The sequence below is a fragment of the Phyllostomus discolor genome, chromosome 6 (genome assembly GCF_004126475.2).
Source record: "Phyllostomus discolor isolate MPI-MPIP mPhyDis1 chromosome 6, mPhyDis1.pri.v3, whole genome shotgun sequence".
Taxonomy (NCBI): Eukaryota; Metazoa; Chordata; class Mammalia; order Chiroptera; family Phyllostomidae; genus Phyllostomus; species Phyllostomus discolor.
In genome coordinates this window covers 112,069,234-112,088,584 of record NC_040908.2, presented here as the reverse complement: position 1 = coordinate 112,088,584, position 19,351 = coordinate 112,069,234, and the positions used below count along the sequence as shown (strand labels likewise).

The 19,351-nt window shown below is 40.0% G+C and overlaps 1 protein-coding gene across 27 annotated transcripts in view; it reads right to left on the bottom strand.

The window, feature by feature from the left end:
* DLG2 (discs large MAGUK scaffold protein 2) overlaps nucleotides 1-19,351 on the bottom strand; it is a 1,904,207-nt gene that overhangs the window by 222,802 nt on the left and 1,662,054 nt on the right. Inside the window, exon 1 of one of the 27 annotated variants that reach the window (XM_036030138.1) lies at nucleotides 13,986-14,171. The exons of the other annotated variants lie outside the window; for them this stretch is intronic. Coding sequence (XP_035886031.1) covers nucleotides 13,986-14,022 — 37 coding nt within the window. The 5' untranslated portion in view covers nucleotides 14,023-14,171. Of the gene's footprint in view, nucleotides 1-13,985; nucleotides 14,172-19,351 lie in introns of those variants that run through there. 27 annotated transcript variants of the gene reach the window in all.

Sequence of the window (19,351 nt, the reverse complement as noted above, 5' to 3'; positions counted from 1 at the left end):
ATATATAAAATCTTTAAAAAAATGTAGAGTTTCTGTCAGTTGGGCCTGGGTTACACCCTTACCTTTGACCTATTGATAGCCTTACTAGCTATACAGTATTAAGAAAATTATGTAATAATCTTTTTAGGCCAAGATTTCCTCCTTTAAAAATGTATGATACTAATTGTACTTCCATCACAAGGTTTATTTTGAAGATCACATGAGATGTACCTAAAAGTATTCACCATTAGAGCCTGATGCATGGCAAATGCGCAATATTAGCTATTATTATCACTATTAGAAAATATATGCTGTTAGTGTTTCCCCTATAGTTACAGTTTCTAAACTGGACCCAATGACTTTTGTAATGTCCACTGTAGCACATATGGGAAAAGCTCTAGAACACAAAGTCTGTAGTATCTGGACAGTATCTGGCACATAGCTGGTGCTCAATAAATATTTGTTGACTGTCAAATAAAGCAATGAGCCACATTTGCTTTTGCAAAATTCATCATCCCACATTTGCTTTTGTAAAATTCATCATCCCAAAGCAAGTACATTTGCTTTTGCAAAATTCAGTATAATGCATTTACTGAAAATGAGTAAATGCATTATAGGTTGCTAACTAACTTCTGGCTGGAAGAAAATAGAGTCCCAAATTCTGACTACAAAGAAAAAAAGAGCTGTACAATCTAAAGAAGGTGATGCCATAAAATAAGACTGGAAATTTGGGACTTACTCTCAAGAGTGGGCTTTAATCTCAATATGATCACAATTTGTAAAAATATTTGAACATGGGCTGGGATGGGGGTAAAAGGCAGAAAACTGTACTTGAACAACAATTAAAATAAAATTTTAAAAAATGCTCCAGAAGCAGCAATTTAAAGAGTTAGAAAATACCACACTTCTCTATGTGCCTCTAGTACCAAATAAAACTGTTCACATTTAAAAAATATTGATATCACTTGTAAACTATGGTCAAAAATTGCTTACTTCATAATATTTCCTGTCTCATTTTATTGTATAGCTAAATAGTTTCTTAAAACACTTGGTTAATTCATAATATTTAATTACAATTTGAGTTTAGATTCTGAAGACTTAGGGCTCTATTCCCGAGCCATTATTTGATAGGATGTGGACTCCAGTTTCTGTGGAAGAGATTAGATGGCTGAAGGGCAATTTCCAAGGTGTTGTTGGGGGCAGTGGGCACCTTCTTTGGGTCATGACAGAAAGATCTGATTTGCATTCCATCTCTTTTATATAGTAGTTGAGTGACCTTGGACATATTATTTCCTGTTTTTCATAGTTTCTGATATGAAGTTGCTGGTGCCCATTTCCCTGATATCATCTGATGACTTGCTTACTGGGAAGACAGGCAGAGTGCCTGGGGTCTGGCATGCACTCAACCACTGCCTGCTCCCTTCTTCTCTCAAAGGTAAGAGATGAGTGTAAGTCTAGGGTAGCTGCCAATAATATCCATTCTCTTTGGACCCCCTTTCAATCTAGGTCATGAATGCTTCATCAAGAAAGAATCTTTCTGAGGGAAAAAAAGTTCTTAAATCAGAAGTGCGTATGAACAAATTTTGCAAAATAATTTTTTAAAGAAGATTGTTCATTAAGCAACAAACCACATCATAAAGTTCAGCTGAACCTCAGCATGCTTTGTGGCCAGCTGATCTGGCAGACTTTAAATCACACTGGCTGGAAGATGAATACAGTGCTTCATTTGGGGTCATTACAGTCACCACCTTAGTGTTGGTAATATTCTTTAGACTGCCCATGATGCTTGGTGGTTGAACTGCAAGTCAGGAATTTAATTTAGATTTTTGAGCATCTGCAGAGCTTTTTTTTTTCCAACAGAGAACTTGAGGTTACATAACTGTCTTGGCTTCTGCTTCAGAAGGTGAACCTTGGCTCTGTAAATTAACTGTTGATGCAGATCTGCAGGAACAGAGCTTGTTGTACCTGGAAGTGATTTGCCCCAAATCATTTGGAAAGTAACAACAAGACAGCTCTTGGCCTCTCTAGATACTTGACAGAAGAAGCAGGAGAAAGAGGGTTCCAAGCATAACTGGGTAGTCACTGAAAGGAGAGGTACAGTCTAAAATCCCAGGTAGGCTTTCTTTTTCTGACTTTCTGACTTTCCCTTATGGCTGTCCGCACTGCATAGGATTGGTCTGTTCCTCCTTAGCAATCACTGTTGTGGGCAGGCACTTTGCCAAAGTTTTTAGAGGAGGGTGTTAAACAAAGGGAAAATGTAACATCATGAAAATGGGGCCCCAGGGAGCAAATGAGAGAAGAATAATGAGGTGAATACACTGTCCTGAACGGTTCTGTTTAACACATGCAAAATTAGGTTAGAATTAACACCTAACCCGAGCTCACAAGGTATTTTCCATCTATCTACTCAAGGGAAGACACAGAAGGCAGATAATTTCAATATAACATGTTAAGTGCTAAAATGGTTGACTTTTAGAAACACAGAGGAGGGGTATAGAAGAAGGGAGTAATCAGAGACTAATTACCAATAATATACAGGTCATACTCATGTACTTACTTGCAGATGTGGATGATGTAATCAAAGCTTGTAATTGGTACAAGGACATTCATGCAGTTAGCATAATTCAGGGCTAAGTCTTGTACCTGAATTTTCTAACTTCAAATCCTATGTGTTTATTCAGTAGTGACAGGGAGCTGAGGGTATATGGAGTGGGTTCATTTCAATATACTCAAGAAATAAAACTAAGATTTAAAGGGCTTGGGAGAGAGGGCGGATATCAAATTTTTGTGGTGCAAAACAAAAAAGTTCTAGAGATCTGTTGCATGACAGTATGAATATACTTATCATTGCTTAAATGTATGCTTAAAAATGGTTAAGATGGTAAATTTAATGTGATGTGTTTTTATTATGATAAAAAAACCTAAAATGTAGACCTGGACACATGACTCAGTATCATTCTGTGAACCAAAAAGTTGCTGGTTGAATTCCTGGTCAGAACACATGCCTAGTTCGCAGGTCCAACCCCTGGTTGGGACACATGCGGGAGGCAACCAGTTGATGTTTCTCTCTCTTTCTAAAACTGATAAATTAAAAAACCCTAAAATATAGTGTTATATCAATAAAGTATCTTAGTAACATAAATGTGCCAATAACTATCATTGATAAACATAACTAATATGTGTGGAGCACTAATTGCATGCCAGGGTCTGTGTTAAACATTTAACATGGACTATCTCATTTATTCTAACAGCCCCTTTTGACAAATGCAGAACTGAAGACTTAAGTTAGGTAACATGCTAAAGGTCTCACACAGCTGGAGCCCTGAGCAGGCCAGACTATAAAGCCATAGCCTCACAGTCACCTCCCATATGAACTCCCCTTATTGACCTGTGCAATCAAAGTATGCACTTCAAAGTCAGATGTACATTCTTTCTTGTTTTGCGTACACGAGAAGAACTAGATAAGCAAGATGATGACTCATCACTGGTCAAATGAAGTCGATGATAAACTGTTTAAAGGACAATCACATGGGACAGTGTCTGTAGATGCTTTGACCACTATGGTTAGTGGAGGTTCTGTGCTGCTGAAAGTCAGTCAGATAACCAGCCTCTCAGTGTTTCTCCTTACTTAGATGCCCCTGTGACACCACACAGTGCAAAAGGAGGTCTTCCTGGGGTACAAGATGATGCCCCTCTGTGCTTTGACATCAGGTGAGTCATTTCACTGTCATCATGCAGTATGCACCTCCATGTAGATCAATCAGGTTTACACTGTGGGAGCCCTGCAGGTTTCCTAGTGAATTTTCTATTCATTCTAAAGTCATTGCTCTTGACACCCCGGGCTGACTAATACCTATGTGTGACCAGGATAAGTACCAAGTTAGCCAGACTTGGCACTCATGAAGGATGTTATAGGCAGAAAAACATAATTGGACACTGAGAAGATGGTCACTGCAAACACCTTGTCTAGACTCCAGGCCAGGAGGGTACGGATGTTTTCATCACCCACCCACCCTTTATATTTGGATGTACAGGGATCCTTGCTAATCCAAGTGTGTGGTCCATGGGCAAGCAGCAGGAGAAGCTCACCTGGGAGCTTGTTAGAAACACAGAAGCTCAAGACCCATCCCAGAGCTACTGAATCAGAATCTGCATTGTGACAGGACCCCTAGGTGAGTTTTATGTACATTAACATTTGAGAAGCCCTGATGCAGAATGCACACACCCTTGCTTTTAAAAACTTAGTTTACTAAATATGTTTAAATTACAAGTTAAAGTACCATGTGAAAAGGAAATTATAATTAAATATACTAGGCAAGATTATAATACTAGTTACACAGTGCTTTCACACAGTTTTTCTACTTTGTTCTAACAAACTTTTAGATCTTAACTATCTTCTTACTGACAAATTCTCCAAAGAACATAAAAAGGTCACATCTCTATGGTAGCATTTCAACCTAGGAATTCTAGCTCTAGATCCCTAGATGTTCCCTGTAAAGCACATTACTTCACTAGAGGAATTTAGAAGGTGACTTTCACTTGGAATGATCAGAAAAAGTAGGACTTGAACTGAGACTTGAATGATGGGTGAGGTTTGCATAAGAAGGATTTCCAAAGCAGAGAAACAACAGGCATATAAGCAGTTGGAGACTGGCACATGAAAATATTTTTCAAGAGAAGGCTGAAGAAAGTATTTAAATGTAGGGTTCACATGCCCAAAAGAACAACAGGGAGAAAATACAAAATGATGATGGAAACCAGATCATAAAAGCTAGGCCAAAGGGTTTGGCTACTTGGACTCTCAGAACCTAAGGAATGTATTTTCAGAAGACAAATCATTGTAGTTTTATTCATTAACCTTTTCCTGTAGACTTTAATATGCAATGGTAAATATGCTTTAAAAGTCAGAGATGGATAAATTCCAAGAAACACTTTAGAAAGCTCTCTCTGCACAACTGCACTGTGGCAATTGTACCTTCTGTAATTCTGCACCTGCTTCCTTAACTGCTGGCTGTATCCCAGGGGACCTGACATCACTGTTTTCAACAGAGGCACACAGTATTTGCCAGAGAGCACTTGAGAATGTGCAATGATGAAGAGCATTAGCTAGGAACACAAATGTCTTTTGAGTAGGGCATTGGGTGGATAATTCATCTCTACAGAGAGTACCACACTCTATAGAGTGTGGAGTAAGGATAGTTGGCGGAGTCCGCCTACAATATAGGTACAGTTAGGTCAATGATGTGCGAGTATGAAGTGTTTATATCTACTGAGGGTCACACATACAGAACATCTTGACTCTTAAGGAACTTAACAGAACATAAATGGTTGCAGTTTAAATTAAGAATAGAAAATACAAATGTAACAGCATAAACCCTAAAAAAAAACCAGTTTAATATTCTGTGAAGACTAAGGAAAAAGATGAGCAATAAAGGAAAGGAACATCGAGAAGGACCAAAATATAGGCAGATGCAGAGGAAATAGGGAGAAAAGAAGATAAAGGAGAAACAGGAAAAGAAGTCATGGTGGGAAGACAATTCAATGAAAATTATCAAGCTTTTTGACATCCATTATCTGCTTCAATAATGATCTAACTCCTGTGGTAGATATACTCATTTCACAGACAAAGAAACCAATACTATTAGAGATTAAGTAATTTGCCCAAAATCACACTGAAAAGGATTAATTAACATACTAACTGCTGATAACTACAATTCTGAAGCCTCATTGCCTCTGGTTCCAAATCTGAGGATCCAAAACTCCTGGAATCTGTGGCGTTTTGACAAAGAATCCTCAAATCTACCAGGAACCAATCACTGCATATACAGTAAATCAATGTCTCCTACATATATGTCCTATTAAATGTTAAATGTACATAGGTTGCACTCTAAATATATATTAAGTTTAATTCAATGTATCGCTGTATCATAAGTATTATCACTAGCAACAAAACCTAGAAATGCAATCACTCTCAGGTCCTTATAAAGGAAATCCTTATATTCTAAAAGCCTGGGGATGACAAGTGTAGACTTGTCAGTATGTAGACTGCACAGTATTCCACACAGAAGAGGGGAATGAGAGTGGCCAGCTGGGGCCCACGTTTGACATCTCAACCCCTTACATTGACAGTCCTCATCTCTGTCTTCTTAATGATCGTTCTCCCTCCTATCCATTCTGCTCACAGCAAAGATAAATATTTTTTTTTCTAATGGCAAAATAGTTCCTGTGACTATCCTGCTTAAAATCATTAACTGGCCCCACTGCCTCCAGCTAAAGATCTAACTCCAGCTGGGCATAAGGCATAAAGCTCCTGCCAGGATCTGGGCTGTCCCCAGCAATCCAGGATCCACCAGACACTGGTCTGAGTTCCAGCCTCCTGAACTACTTTCCTTCCTAGGGCAGACAGACTGTGAGCTCCTTCTACTTGGTATTCTTCCTTTCCATCCTTCAGGACTCATTTCTCAGAATTTCACATCCAAGCTTTGATACTTCTTCCAGGAAGCCTTCTGTGATTGTATCATCAAGCTGGTTAATTAAGGCTCTTTTCTCAGCACCCTAAAAGGTCCCCATAGCATTGATCACACTGCACCACAATGGCTCATAACTGCAAGGATGGAGACCATGTCTGCTGTGTTTTCCCACACCTGGCACCACGCCTCGCACAGAGCAGGTGCTCAATAAAGCTATGTTGAATACATTTTTAAAACCTCACAAAAAGAGTTCTATCTTCAAAGGAGGGAACAGAGTTTTTTGTTTGGTTGTGGGAGTTTTTTCCCCCCCTTTGGTTTATTTTAATTCCATGCAAGAGAAAACTACACGTTAGTAAATCTGTAGTCAGAGCCTCAAGCTCAGAGAAAGGAAAGTGAAGAGAACAGAGTCATTAAAACTGATTACAAGGCCTTGGCCAGTGTGGCCTAGGTATTTGGAACATCATCATATAGGCTGAAAGGCTGTGGGTTTGATTCCCAGTCAGGGCCTGGGTTGCGGGTTTGGTCCCCATTGGAGGTGGTCAGGGGCATATGGGAGGCAACCTATGGATGGTTTTCTCTCTCCTCTCTCCCCTCCCCTCCCCTCCCCTCCCCTCCCCTCCCCTCCCCTCTCCTCCCCTCCCCTCCCCCCTCCCCTTCTCTTCTCTCTCTCTCATCAATAAGCATGTCCTCGGATGAGGGTTGACAAAAAAAACAAAAATGAATTACAAGGAGCCAGCAGCCCTGGCAGAAAGCCCCAGCGTACCTGACCAGTCTCTTACCCTCACGTCCTGCCTTTCCTTACCTAATCGGTAAAATTAATACCAGTTTTAATGTTCAGTTTTTCATCTCAAGGGCCCTGAAATACTTTTTATAGGAGCTGATAATAAAATCAATTAATAGTTCAATGGGCATTGTTTTAGATATACTACATTTTTAACATGACATTTATTTAACAGCTATCCTTGGCAAAGTGCACTGTTCTAAGTCCTTTCCCGCTGCTCCTCAAAATACTTTCCAAAAAGAAGCTGATTGCTGGCATGGGATTGTACCCATTTTTTAGATAGAATCCTAAAGACAAAGAAGTCAGGAATCATTTCCTGTTGAGTGCATAACAGAAGGTTTTGGAAAAGGGATTAATTTTTTTTCTAACCCCACTTCTTCCCTTTTGCCCCATTATATGTACTTTTCTCACACACATACTGCATTGTGTGTTTTTTTTTTAAATAAATCTTTCTTTTTCTACTAGACTTTAAGTTCCTTGCAAACAAGAACTAGGTCTTATTTTTTGTCTCAGCTTAGGATCTGGAATTGTGTACACATGAAAAAACGTGTGCTGCATGTTTGCCCAATCCTTGTAAGTGTTCTGTAACCCGGGTTCTGAGACTTGCTGTCACCTCTGCCTTGTGATTTATTGAAGAGAAATCTCAGCTTCAAAAGAAACAAATATTTTCTAGTACCTTCCACCTTTCCCCTCTTAATTCTGCACATTTACACTCCATTTAAATTTCTTCAGTGAAATCTTTGAAAGTTTCCATCTTTTCAAAGAAGTGCAGGGTACCTCTCAGTATTAAAAAGTCAGTCCTATATTTTATCCCTTTGAAACTACAGGGGACATAACTTGCAGAGCCAGCTCTCAACAACATCAATACCAGCACAACTCGAATAAAAATAATCCTCTGTGATTTTAAGTTTAAATCTTAACTCATCTAATGTAGATCAGTTAAATTTTTGCTTTTCACTTTAACAATAGAGGACTCACATATATTTCTCAAATAAATAATTCCTAGATATTAATGCAGATACAAATTTTCCTGGAGATTAATGGTTACTGCCCTATCTTAAAGGAGGAGCAGCTGAAAGTTTTGCAGAAGCTTAGTCATATGGTCCAGTCGGGAATGAGTAGAGAGAGTAAAGCAAAAATAAAAACAAAGCAACTGTTCAATTAGTCCACATGGAAGAAAACAGCCCATACACTAATTGATTATAGCTATCATGACAGCTGATTACAATGTCTGTCTGTAAAAACACAATAAAGGCCCTCCACACCCCCCCCAAAAAGAGACAAAAAAATACACAGCCCTGTTTGGCGCTCTTTCATTGGTTCGTTGGTGAAATGCCCTCCAAGTTGGTGATGTAATGGAATTCAGCCCTTCTCTGGTAACAAAGTGAACCCAGTGATATGGCAGTGGTGCTGGGAGGTCTGGTCTGCTGAGCACAAAAGTTAGGCAATCCTACGTGGAATGCCCAGGGATCCAGGCTCTATGTCACACTCCTGTGTGTAAAGGCAGAGCTTTGGGGATACATCTTTTCTGTGCCCAGATGACTTATAAATGAAGACACCATTAGGCTACTGATCCACTGTCAAAGGGACCATCTGTACCCCGGTGTTTCTTTAAGACTGAAGATGATTTTCCCCAATCCCTCTGGTGGCTCCTGAAGGCTGGTGGCCCATCCTGCTCAAGGGATTACAAAGACAAATGCAACACTTCCCCTTGCCCTTGGGAGGACAGATAGGTAATAAACAGCAAATTACAATGCAATAAACTGAATTCTTTGATTGGACTGTAGCAGCACAGAGGAAAGGGCAATTTGCTCTGGGCTGGGCAATTGGGGGTAGAGAGGTCTCAGGGCAGTTTTCAGAATGGGGCTGTGAAGGCCATTAAGAGTTTGTTAGACATATGAAAAGCACTTAGCAGAAGATCTAACAAAGATTAAATTTTCAAATAAAGAAATATTCTGTTACATATGAAAGTAGTATTATTGCTGTTGATTGGAGGAAGGGTTGTTCCAGCAGGGAAACAATTTCTCATGCTGGAAACAAGGATGAGTTCTTTGTGGCTAGAAATTGACAGAGTAACAATGGAATCCTCATTTTAGCAAGATGACTTTGTTGGTAGCGTGGAGAATGGACTGAAAGGGTAATAGAGGGAAGTGAAATCGAGGCCAATTACGCAGCTATTACAAAAAGTTCAGTTAAGATGTGTGGGACATTCTCTGAAGAGACAATACTGAGAAAATGTTGCCTCAGTGTAAGAAGAATCAGCAGCAAGAAAGTGTGTTATAACACACACTGTAAGGCCAGCTTCCACCTTCCAAGCCAAGGCAGTCACCAGGCAAGTGAAGGTCATATTCCTGTCTGGACAACTGCAGCCAGAGCTAGTTTTGTTCTTAGGCTCTGTCACCCATGCGCACCAGAGCAGCAGTTCTCAGTTCTGCCTGCCCCTCACCTGGGAAACATTTTTCTTATAATGCTGGTGCCTCCACTCAACTCCAGACTAACTGATTCAGAACCCCTGGAAGAATCTATACTCTTAAAGTGTCCCCCTCAGCCAGAACTGTGAGCCATGGCCCAGTCAGCTGTTGTGCATAGCAGTGACTATTACTCAGTACTTGTCTCAAAAATCTCCAAGTGTGTGCATATGGTTGTGGGGACACATGGTAACCAGATGGAGATGCACCGGGGACCAGTTGATCATTCCAGAGGAAGCAATACTGTTAGCAGAGGAGCAAGCAGGCCCCTGCCATTATGTGACTTGAGTGTCATGTTATTGAAAGCTTTGAAAATGTCTTTGAACACACCCAAATGAAGTGTTTTAAAAAGAATTTATGGGGCTGACTCTATAAAGGGAGAAGATAATGCAGATTCTCAATCCCCAAATGGCCATCAATAAGAAGGCAGGAGTAAACACAGGTCCCCTGTGAATGGGCTGGGTAACTCCTGTCAAGTTCCATGTGTACATTACACTCTGACTCTGGAACCAGACTTCTGCACATGGTGGACATGATGATCTTAGTGAAAATAATGACATGTACCTGAATTATATCTTGGTAAAATCATTTGTTTGCCAAACTCTTATTCCACAAAAGATATACTCTAAGTGCATTGCACTCCTTATCTTGTTCAAGACTCTAAACAATCCTTGCAGATGACTATTACAGGCCACAGGGGGAGAAATGAGTGTCTGAGAGCCTATGTAACTTGGGAAAGCTCACTGAGCTAGGAAGTGACAGAGCCAATCCTGAACTCTTGTCAGACAAAACCAGTGCTGCCTACTATTGCTCTGTTACTGCTTACATGTCTGCAGGATTTATAGCCCATTTTGGACTATAAACTCCTTGAGATAAAAGGCTAAGTAAGGTTACAGGCTATCTTTGAGTCCCTCCCCCAGACCTCTTTTATTTTTTATTTTAATGAATTTTAGGACAGAGAGAGAAAAGGGCCAGGGAAGTTCTGCTAACATAAGACCGCTCTATTCTTCTGTCCACAGGGTCCTCTTAGCATTTAATGTATAAATCTGTTGCTCAAGTTAGTTCCTTTTGGAAGTGAAGCTGGGCACTCAGGAAGGATTTTGATAAGAAAAGAAGTACCTGGGCCTTTAGCACATGAGATATGAGGCTCAGAGTTCAATGAGTGGTTCAAAGCCAGCTTTTAGCAGACATGCCTTTACCTGCTATTTTGACGTACACAGGAAGTGAAGGTGGATAGTTGTGGAAAAGTCTATGAGAACACCAAGACTGCAAAACTGAGATCAGTGTGAATGCATGCATCCATTCATTTGTTCAACAGACATATATTATTGAGCAACCAACTACAGGCAGGTTTTTATTTCATGCATGGCTCCAATATGCATGAATTTCTGTTACTATGGGTTAATTAACTAACGTAATTTCCCCAATAACATGAATTTAGGTTACCACAGTATACTAGCTGTAAGTGAGTGAATATACTAGCTGTGAGTGAGTGAATAAAGTATAAACTTGCTACTAACTCTTTGGTCCACAAATCACTGTATAATAACAGATGCGCATCATGATTAGGGACTTGGCACTTCTGAAATCTGTTGGTAATGGGTCACTGCACACTTCTTAAAGGTTCACACACACACACACTCAGCAAAGCATGTAGTTGTATTGCTTCCTTGCCTCCCCGTGACATTTACAAAAATGAGTAATCCAACAAGGGAATTTGCCCACAAAGATGAAAGTGCATTATAGAAACAAAAAGAGAAAATGGACAAAATGAAATTCAAATGGAACAGTGGAATTAAAGAACACATAGCTGATCGAGGGCATGGTGTCTGTGCTCCTCTTTGAGAAACCCCCAATATGTGGCATGGGGAACTTAGAAAAGGGAAATTTATGGATATAAGTGAATTAAGTGGTTGAGATGAAAAGGATGAAAATGTTCCAGAAGAATTAACACTGGGAAAAACTTCACATTAAAGGAACTCTTGGAGGTAGTTCATAATACTGAAAGTGCAAAGGATAAAAGGGAGAAAGCTGACTCAAACTTAGAAAGGAGTAGGACAATTCACCAAGGCATAGTAAAGATGCTTGCTCAGTATTGTAAGCTGTATGACCAACAAAAGGAAAAAGGCAAGCACTATTCAAACCACTGTTTTTTAAAAGAGAAATACAACACTTTAATTCTTAATGTTTCTAACATTTCAAGTAACAGTGTAATCAACAAATATTTATTTTACTATTTTCATTTCCCTATACATTTATAGCCAACAAAAAGTTTTTAATAAATTGACAAAAATTTTGAAAGGGTATGGACAACAGTAGTTTTTCCCACTGATTATTAGGATATCGGGTTTTATTTTGTGTTTTTTTTTTCTTTTGGTCTCAAACTACCATGCAAACAGCAAGGACCGCCTGTATTATGTGCCAAGCATCAGTAAAAGTCCCTGCCCTCTTGGTGGTCTTACATCAAACAAATTAATTCTAAAAACCTGTGACTATTTGTTCTATGATTAATGGGGATGCTAGCCTACCTCAGAGAACCCACAGAGATTTAAAAGAACTATGGGAAGTAAATTTGGTAGGGGGGTGAAGAGAATAAAGTAGCAAAGGAAGTTCAGACTGGGATGGGAGGGGGTGTCCTTGTCTGAGGAGAATACAAATCTCCCCAGCCCAGCAAGTCTACTTCCTCAGAGTGTGGAGTGACTCTGGGCTGGTTTTTAAACTGGCTGCCAACAGCTCCGTTGTAATGCCAGATGCATATTAATTGCCTTCACAAGACAGAGATGCAGGTTAAAGTTCCTTCTCAAAAATAATACAGAAACTAAAAATGCTAACATGTGCCACTCTCAGACAACTGGTGTGAATAAAGTTTCTTAAAACCAGCACAAAGTGTTTGGATGCAAACCTCTATGCCCCTAATGCCATAGACATGCAAAGCAGCATCTGGGGCTACAAAAATCTATGTCTCAAGGAAATCAAGTCATGAAAATATATGAAATGACACATCTGGCTTTATGTACTGGCTATGACTTTTAAGTCCAAAATGTATATTATTCTGGGTAGTTTTTCCATCATAAAATATATTTGAAGTTTTAATTTATGGTCTTTTCCAAGGAGGATGTAGGACTATGTGATATGCATGTAAATGCACTCAGGAACACAGCTGTTAAGAGGTGGAAGTCTCCTTAAGAGTTATCTTGTCCAATCTCTGCATTTAAAAAAACCAAATGAGGTGAATTTAGTCTAGGGAGGCCAACTGCCTAGCTCCACAGTCATATTTCAGCCTCATAATAACAACAGCCAACATTTACTGAGTATTTACTGTGTGCTAGGTACATTGCTGAGGGCTTTACATATGAAGTCTTTTAAATTCTCAAAGATCCATGAAATAGTTACCCCTCCTATTACCATGGTGGAAACAGGCTTATGTCATCCAGCTGATCTAAGCTAACCATGAGGGAGCTGGGATTCCAAATCAGAAGAATCTGAACTGACATTTTTAACTACTATAGTACAATTGCTGATAGACTACCTTTTTTGGATACTTAACCATATGACCCCAAATTAGGTAACCATAGTCCCTGTTCCCTAAAGAATGTTGGAGTTCAGCTTTCCACGTACAGCTACCAATTCTTAAACAAACTTATGAAGTAAGTAATATAATTCCCATTTTATAGGTGAGAAAAGTGAAGGCACAAAGTTCAGTGGTTTTCTGAGGCTGTATAGCTCATAATTAGTGAAAGCAAGATTCAAGTCTGTAAACCCATTGGTTCTTTCAGACACATAAGTTTGCCTCCCTGCATTAGAACTATACTTTCCCTCAATAGGCTCAGGCTATTTGAACAAAACTTGCATACATCAAATATCTGATGTGCAATCAATGTGGATCCAGGCATTTCTGCAACCCATTTAACTTAGCAGCAAGAATTTCACATTCCTAAATCTCTCTCTGTGATACACAGTACCAAGATTTCAGCAGCTCACATGAGACAGGCTTACTATGAAGAGGCCAGTGGTGAGTCAAACCCACTGAGTATGATTTGGGGGCTGCACTGACTGAGATGGAAGAAGAGAAAAATTCATTGATTGTTGTTCCCCCAGAATACAGACAGTGACAGGCATAGAAAGAAGCAAGCAGCCTTAAGAAGATGCCTGCAAACTGTAGGTGCCAAGAAGCGGCAGGCAGTTATAGGACAGAAAAGGCAGGCAGATCTGCCGTCCTCTTTTCATTTCACTGGCCCACTGGTCTGTCAAGAGAAATGGGTCTGAGAAAGGCAGCGTGATTCTCACCGCGGCTCCTTAGGCAGTTTCCAGAGGTTTTCAGCATAGCAGGCTGCTGCTCCCCAAATTCAGCTCCACTCCCTTCCTCCTGGCTGAGAAGTGTGGTGCATAAACTCCACCCGCCAACACACACTCCTGAAGCTACTGAGTTGTGGCCAAAGCCTCTTAGGAGCAAAGCAGGTGGAGCCACTTTCCCAGGCTAGTGGCAGAGCTAGTTTGAGAGCTTTGCAACACAAAAGGACAATTTAAGAGATGGGATTACTTTCTCCATTCTGCTGTTTTAAAAGCAGTAACAAACCACTTTCCAGATGTTAGCTGTTTTACTCACCTCTTGTTCTTTCTTTTGCCAGCTAAAAAGGCCGTAGCGCTGCAAAGGTGGAGGAGGTGGAAGCCTGCCTGGGGAGCCTGCTGAAGGAAGCCTGGGAGACTTGTTACCCCCAAATCCCATTCAGCCCTTTGGCTAGTTACTGGTGTTTGAAATTCCAATACTGAAGTGTTAGTCTAATATCTTCTTTTAAAATGTAGAAGAGACTAAACAAAGTTATTCACACTGTAGAGTGGATTCTTCAGCTGGCCAGCAGGAATTTGTCAGTTCCCCTCACCCAGGAAATGCCTTTTTACAGCAGCCTTTAGGTGAGGAGTATTTACAAAAGAAATGGTTTAGGGAAGCCGATGGCCTAACATCACCTTCTTCTGTGGCCACATCAAGCCACAAACTAGGTCCCTCCAATCTAGGAAATCAACCCCTTTTCTCATTTCTTTTGAACTAGGAAATTTCCTAATGCCCACGTTAAGACTTTGTCTAAAGCTTGTCTTGATATTTCAGGATGAATAGCTAAAATTTGGAAATCAGGATAATTTGTATTCTTACCTAAAGGCATTTGCCAAATATGCTTAAGAATCCTTCATTTTCATATATGCTGCAATTTTCTTTTTGTTTTGATCTGTATGGTAGATGCATGTGAAGTCAAGGTCCAGATATTGTCATTCACATATTTATAATTAACTAGTTGCTAAGTGGAGCCCAGACATTTATGTTCCCTCTCACAACTATTGATCGTAATTGCAATTCAGTGTGGTATAGCACTATTTCGCTGTGCTGTTGATACACAGATTAGATGTTTTGGTCACCATGGTAGCCACCTACTGTTTCTCCCTATTATTTTGTTTATCAAACTTAAAGTGCACAGCCTAGAAAATCCTATGATTTTTTTTAAACTCTGGAATCAATCAAGCTCACCTAAAATGAGGAATCATTTCAGTGTAAATGTTTCATTTTAAAAAAATAAGTTGCAGTGTGTCTATCAGAAACAAATTATAACTAGAAAAACAGAACTAAGGGATTTGAATCTGTTTGGAGATTTAAAAAATGTTCCAAGTGGTTTTCAGGGATAAAATGGGATTATCACTAGCACTTCAGGTCTTGACAGACTGGCTGCCTTGACGGGCTTGAAAGCTGTGGGAGTCTCACAGGTTTTAAGTTGGCTCATAAACTAAACATCTGTTTAAACCACACCTATGGGTGCGGGAGTGCATTTTTCGGTATGGATTTCTCTCCCACTCCACACAAAGACATTGGGGGGGGGGGAGGTGAAAAAAAAGAACTCTCTTTAAAAGCAATACTTTAGTAATTTATTTTACAATTAGTTATTGAATCTGCTGACTGTAGATGACAAGGGAGCACACTGAAATCAGATGAGTCCTTGAGGCAGGAGCTTAGAGTCCAGGCAGGGAGACAGATAATCAATGAAACCCCTAGAAGAATGAGAGCTGTAGAATTACAGATTGTGTCCTCTATTAAGTACAATTATTTGACTACAATTTACAAGTCAATCAGCCACAAGTGAGAGCTGATCTCTTGGACAAGTCTGTTATTGTAGGCATCACATCTACCTTAAAAAAAAAAGAACAGTGCATTGAGTTTTCATCAAGAATGCACTCTCTTCTCTCTGTCTCTCTCTCTCTCTCTTTCTCTCCTCTCTGTGTCCTAAAACCATTGCCCCTTTTGGCTCTGAGAAACAGACAGTAATAACACCTACAGATGAAAACTCTTCCTGTGCATAAATGTCTATCGTGTTTGAGACAGGTGGTTTGCCTCTTCCCAATCACCAACGTGGACAGAGGATGATTGCAAAATGACTCTCGCTACTATTTGTAATGAAGAAATGATGATTTGCTGGTACCAAAACTCATCATTTCCTCTGTTCACTGAGGGTGAGATTCCACTTTAAATTGAACAGGCTTATTTTCATAGTTTGTGCACAGATAATCTCATCCAAAAAATCAGTAGACCAGCAAATCTACTTACTCTGTGACTGAGATTTCCTGGTGACAGATTTTGAATAACACCGATTAGGAAGCCTCACAGGACCCTCTGAAGAGATTTGAGGGATCCAGGGTCTGTCCTAAGTAGAGGCCACTATAATCGCCATTCACAGCCATTACTAGCCGGTTCCTCCCCACCTTCCAGGCCTTATCACCCGGGGCTAATATGATGTGCAGGGGTGAAATTTATAGGGAAATTCAGGGGAACTAATATACCAGAATGTCTCTGTACTGTGAATGACATTGACATCTAGAAGGCCTGGAATACTCATTGTCATTTGCTTCTCTGCTGGCTGCCTGTTCCTCCCCAGAAGCTTCCATTTCTTTGTGGCTTTTCCAAAGCTCCAAGCTTCTTCTTCTATTTAAAAGTCTTTCCAATTCTAGCATTATTCATGCAAAATAGAAAAAAAAAGTGGGGGATACTGCAAGGTAGCAGAGGAGTGAATGGAAGTCACACTAACCTCCTCCTAAGACCAATCTGGAATTACAACTAAATTGTGGAGAAATCAACCAGAACCAACAATGGAACAATAGTGAGAGAGAAGCCTTATAGCCTTCAACAGACAGAAGAACCAGCTTCAGCACAACCTGACCCATAAGGTGGAGATTCAAGAATACTGGCTGGGTGCCTACAGGTGACAGTGCCCAAGGGATAATTAAGCAACCAGTTGGATCCCCCTGAGAAGTGTGGGGTCTAAACCCTAAGCTGGGATTCCCAGTCTGGAGAACCAGAGCCCACAAATACACAGATAACAACCAGTGCTGAAAAGCACCAAGGTTGCTCTTTGCCAGAGATGGATGGCTGGAGATGTAAAGAGCCATTTAAAGGGCCAACACACAAATTTTCATTTCCAGCCACTTACCCTGGCTCCACAAAAAGCAGGGGGCAGAGTAGGCTAGAGATGCCTGAGGAGAGGTTGGGGACAGAGCCTTTGGGGAGAGAACTGAGAGAGCAGCTGCCAGGATTCTGGTACTCAGACCTCATCCATACTTCAGCAGCCATCCTGCTCAGGCAAACCATGCCTCTCCAAGCAGCAGCAGCCTGAGGGGAAACAATAGCCCCGACCCCAGGAGGGATTCTGCTGTGCTCTGTGGTACTTAAGCCTGACTGCTGAGTGCAGAGTGACTAGATTAATACCTAAAGGAGACAGCCAGGGACAGCAGATCGTTGGAAGTATCGAACAGGCTGCATAAGGTCAGATGGGGTCACCATCTGACATCACTGAGAAGTGGATCCAGAAAGAAAAAATGGTCATAAATACTAAAGGCTACCGAGATGAAATCCACTGTGGTCTTCTCCATGATCTGAGAAATTTCCTTCCCCCACAGTTTTTTAACATTCATTTCTTGTCCATCAAGTTTGCATATGAAGTCACTAGATTTTAAACTATAGTTTATTTCAGTTTACTTACTTTGCCCCTCCCTTCAGTTGCCCCAATTTACCTACTTCTTTCCTGTCATCATTTTCATTCAAATTTTCCATTCTGTACTCTTACTATTTCTTCCCTGCCCAGCCTCAGAAAACCAATTTTCTTATCAATGGTCAGCTCACATCCTTATTCCCTGCTTTTAAAATACCCATGTTCTCCACCTTTAGCAATCTTTGCTACTTGGTTGTGGATAGGGTAGTTGTTATTGTGTTTTTTCAATTTTTATCTCTAGATCTTCACTAATTTTGTATTTCATATCTCATATTTTACTGGTTCCCTCTCCTACTTTTTCTTTTGTCTCAATTTTTTAAATTTTGCCCTATCTTAGCCTGTTTATTGTCTTTTCTCTTTCTTCATTCTCTCTTTTTTTTTAATTGTTGTCTCCATTTTCTTCCCACCACTCCCCCGACCCCAACCATCCCCACCTCCCACCCTCTATCTTATCCCTCTTTGGTTTTGTCCATGTGTCCTTTACAGATGTTCTTGAAAACTCTTCCCTCTTTTTCTCCTTCATTCTGCCCTTTTATTTTTCTTTATTCTCCTTTTTCTTTTTTTTTCATCTCAAATTGTCATTTTCCCCCTTTTCAGACTGGTTTTCATTCCTCATTCTGAGTATTCCCTCTCCCTCTATCATTTCAAAATCACTTCCCATTCTCCTAGACATCTCTTAAACTTTTCTTTTTTTCTTTTTTCCCTCTTATTCCCATGCCACCTATATTAATTTTAGCTCATTCATTGTTGATGGTGCTGTGGTGGATCTTTCTCTCTAATTTGGTTCCTATATTTTTATTATTTACTTACTTATTTCCCTTCCTTTTTCTTTCTCTTTGTCACTGTATTTTATTTTATTTTATAATTTCTTTTTTAAAATATACTTTATTCATTATGCTATTACAGTTGTCACATTTGCCCCCCTTTATTTTCCTCTGCCCTGCACAACCCTCCCACCCACAGTCCCCCCTTCTAGTTCATGTCCATGGGTCATACATATAAGTTCTTTGGCTTCTACATTTCCTATGCTATTCTTAACCTCCCCCTATCTATTTTCTATTTACCATTTCTGCTAATTATTCTCTGTACCTCCTCTGCTTCCTCCTCTCTGCCCCTCCCACTCCCCCATTGATAACCCTCCATGTGATCTCCATTTCTGTGATTCTGTTCCTATTCTGGTTGTTTGCTTAGGTTTTTTGTTTGTTTGTTTGTCTTTAGGTTCAGTTGTTAATAGCTGTGAGTTCATTGTCATTTTACTGTTCACATTTTTTATCTTTTCTTAGATAAGTCCCGTTAACATTTCATATAATAAGGGCTTTGTAATCGTGAACTCCTTTAACTTGACTTTATCTGCCCTTCTGTTATAAATGATAGCTTTGCTGGGTAGAGTAATCTTGGATGTAGGTCCTTGCCTTTCATGACTTTGAATACTTTTTTCCAACCCCTTCTTGCCTGCAAAGTTTCTTTTGAGAAATCATCTGATAATCTACTAGGAACTCCTTTGTAGGTAACTGTCTCCTTTTCTCTTGCTGCTTTTAAGATTCTCTCCTTATCTTTAATCTTGGGTAATGTAATTATGATACCATTTCCTTCCCATCACTGTTGGTTCTGTGTAGATTTTTCCCATAT